Source organism: Durio zibethinus, chromosome 5 (genome assembly GCF_047325235.1).
Source record: "Durio zibethinus cultivar Kanyao isolate XHJ-2024 chromosome 5, ASM4732523v1, whole genome shotgun sequence".
NCBI lineage: Eukaryota > Viridiplantae > Streptophyta > Magnoliopsida > Malvales > Malvaceae > Durio > Durio zibethinus.
Window position 1 is genome coordinate 9,307,770 of NC_143166.1, and position 3,229 is coordinate 9,310,998.

At 39.2% G+C, this 3,229-nt stretch overlaps 1 protein-coding gene across 2 annotated transcripts; it reads left to right on the top strand.

Annotated features, from left to right (window-relative positions):
• The first annotated feature begins 912 nt into the window (after positions 1–912).
• On the top strand, positions 913–2,841 carry LOC111282532 (zinc finger protein CONSTANS-LIKE 16-like). 2 transcript variants are annotated; one of them, XM_022870645.2, is made up of 2 exons: positions 913–2,230; positions 2,458–2,640. In XM_022870645.2, exons 1-2 carry the CDS (start codon positions 1,132–1,134, stop codon positions 2,490–2,492), a joined length of 1,134 nt encoding a protein of 377 aa, XP_022726380.1. In that variant the 5' UTR covers positions 913–1,131; the 3' UTR covers positions 2,493–2,640. The 2 variants fall into 2 exon arrangements, with proteins under 2 accessions (XP_022726380.1, XP_022726379.1); XM_022870644.2 differs by having other exon boundaries at positions 919–2,205; positions 2,458–2,841.
• The last annotated feature ends 388 nt before the right edge of the window (positions 2,842–3,229 follow it).

Below are 3,229 nucleotides of genomic sequence, written 5' to 3' on the forward strand. Positions count from 1 at the left end.
CATGCTGAAAACCTAAAATCATAACAAAACTCAATTCTTCTGCTTTTCATCATTTAATTTTTCAAGCTATATTTATGTCAAACACCAAATTGTCAAGCTAATTGAGTCCCTTTTTTTCCACATATATTACAAGAACGGTCCCTTTCATTTAAGACTAATTAAAATCCTAAATGACTGTCTATATTGTGTATCAATTTATGAATTAAAATGGAGATAATTATAATCTGTGACTTGTATCTTTCTTCTGTCTCAAGGATCCTTTTTTTTTTTTTTTAAGGATAGCTGGATTCAATTTCAATTATTTCATCAAAGAATGTGTTTATTTAATTACCATCGAATCAAACATTCATGTGCACAAAACTTGCTTTAAAACAAAAGATGGTAACATTAATCTTCACTAACTTCTACACGCGCGTCTGTTTAGATGAAGTTCAAACAATTGTTATTAGTTTTCTATGGTTTTAATTAAAAGAACATGATGGCTATGGTGAAGGGTGGATGAGAATTGGTTTTGCATGACCCTATTGCAGTATGCTGAGAAATACTGAAAAAGAAGCCAAAGCTTGAGAAAGACAGAAATGGATAAAGCAAGTCGATCCGGAAGGTGACCGCCAAAAGGGAAACTCAGAACAGGTATAATGTAGCAGGAGGGGACGCAGCAACAAAAGAGTCTCATTCATACTCCTAGCAAGACGGAAAAGTATTGACAGAGAAATGAATAGAAGGACCAATTGACTCATTCTCATCCTGAGCACTTAAGACCTACAAGAAATCCCTTGATTAGAGAGGTAACCAATGAGAAGACAGAGATCAGGATGAACTTTTCAGTCTCAACCAATGAAAATCCAGATAAGGCCTTTTTGGCCCCCAAAGCACGATACATCACTGCTTAAAGGGCCCAAAAGTGCATCCAAATGCTGTAAAAAGAGCGGTTTGCGGGTCTCAACCCCCCCCCCAAATACAAAATAATTGTACCAAAATTAATAACGCGCAATTCAACATTTCCTGATGCGCTTAGGTTTGATTCGTTTTACTCTGATTTTGTTTTTCAGATTAATTTCTACGCTTGTAACTTTGCTTTTTAGAATCCCACTTTTTTGTTTAGTTTGAACCAATCGAGATATTAGCTCCATGATTTCTACCAAAAATGTGGCCAACGCCATTGGTGGCAAAACGGCTAGAGCTTGTGATAGCTGTATAAAGAAACGGGCTGGTTGGTACTGTGCTGCTGATGATGCTTTCCTTTGCCAAGCCTGTGATTCTTCAGTTCATTCGGCGAATCCACTTGCCCGTAGACATGAAAGAGTTCGCCTGAAAACTGCTTCTGTTAAGTCCTCAAATAATGAAGCTCCTTTGGAGAGCTTTTCACCATCATGGGATAAAGGGTTTACTAGAAAGGCAAGGACAAGGCGACCCGCAAAGGCTTCTATTCATCAAAAGCCTTTTAAAGCTGAGAATACGAAAAGGAACAACAACCCCGCTCCTCTTGTGCCTGAAGTTGGTGCTGATGAGATATCGCATGAAGAGAACGAAGAGGAGAAGTTTCCTCATAGGGTACCAATATTTGATCCCTTTGTTTCTGAACCATGCGCTTCTGCAACATCAAATGATGCTACTATGGGGGCTGTGAGGAACGACTCTGAAACAGCTGCAGCTGCTGCGAGTGAGTCTAAAGCTTTCCTGGCTTGTAATGGACATGATGTGAATGGCTCACATGGGCTTTTCCCGTCTGAGATGGATCTTGCTGAGTTTGCAGCTGACGTTGAGAGTTTGCTTGGTAAGGGTCTTGAAAATGAGTCCTTTGCCATGGAGGAGATCGGGCTAATGGACTCTAAAAAGGACTTACTCAGGGATTGTTCCTTAGAAAACGGTAAAGTGAAGATTGAAGATGAAGAGAGTTTTGAAGCTGGTAAAGAGTGCCATGTCGATTCTGAAACCGATACGGTGAGAGAACCCTTTGAGTTGAGTTTTAATTATGAGTCTCCAGCAACCTGTGGAGAGGAGAATGAGTTGGTAAAGGAAGAGGTAACAGTGAAGAGTAATGGGGATGTGGAATATGAGGAGGATACTGCCAAAAAGAAGAGGAAGTTACTTTTGAGTCTGGATTATGAAGCGGTAAGCACTGCCTGGACAAGCCAAGGGTCTCCATGGACTTCTGGTGGCCGACCAGACTTTGACCCAGACGAATGCTGGCCCGATTGCATGGTAGCTTTCTACTTAATGTTCCCATGTAATTAACTACTCCATAGATAGATGTTTTGCATCCTGCAGAATGCCTCACTGCATAATTTAGCACAAAAACGAGAAAGGGAAAAATCCAAAGGACATACGGTTAACCTCAAACAATATTACAGCAACTAATTTCTAGTTTGTTTTATTTTCTTGCTTCCCTTATGAAGTATGAACAATTTTGTAGGCATTAAGCTATTGCTAATTACAAGATTTTTCAATTTCCAGGGAACTGGTGGAACCGAAGTTCACCACAGCTATAGTGATTTGATAGGAATGGGAGCCCAACAGGCAATGAGGGATGGAGGTAGAGAAGCAAGAGTATCAAGGTACAGAGAAAAGCGGGGAACAAGGCTGTTCTCGAAGAAAATCAGGTACGAGGTTCGCAAACTGAATGCGGAGAAGAGGCCTCGAATGAAAGGGAGATTCGTCAAGAGGGTATCCTTTCTTGCAGGACCCGCTTTTCCTTTGCTCAACAAATAGCTGTTTAAACAATTCAACTAATCACCTGTGAACTAATGTGAATTACTTGCTAGTTCCTACTGCTTAGCCACTTAGGCCTAATATTCTCTACACTCCAAATAATTAATAAATAAAAGGTGAGTTGCTGTATGTTTTCTTCGTTTTTCTCTGACATTCTCTTCTTTTCTTTCCTGAAATCTGAATTCTGAAGAAGAATTGATTAATACTTTCATGTCTTGATTCGATTTGATTTTTGCTTTTCTTAACGCGGTTCCCATTAACAACTAACAGATTTCAAAATGATAGTACAAATTGCAGGTGCAACTGATCACTACACCCAATTGGGCTAACAATTTTCTCTCGCCTTGTCAACATTGAAGATATGAAGAGATCGAGTTCGCCCAATCAGGAAAGAATTTATAATCATAATAATGCACTATTATGATGAAATTAAATGCATAAAATGTTATAATCAAATTAAATAATTATTAATAGTTAGGAAGGTCATCGGATCGAAGAGGTGGATAGAACAATTTTC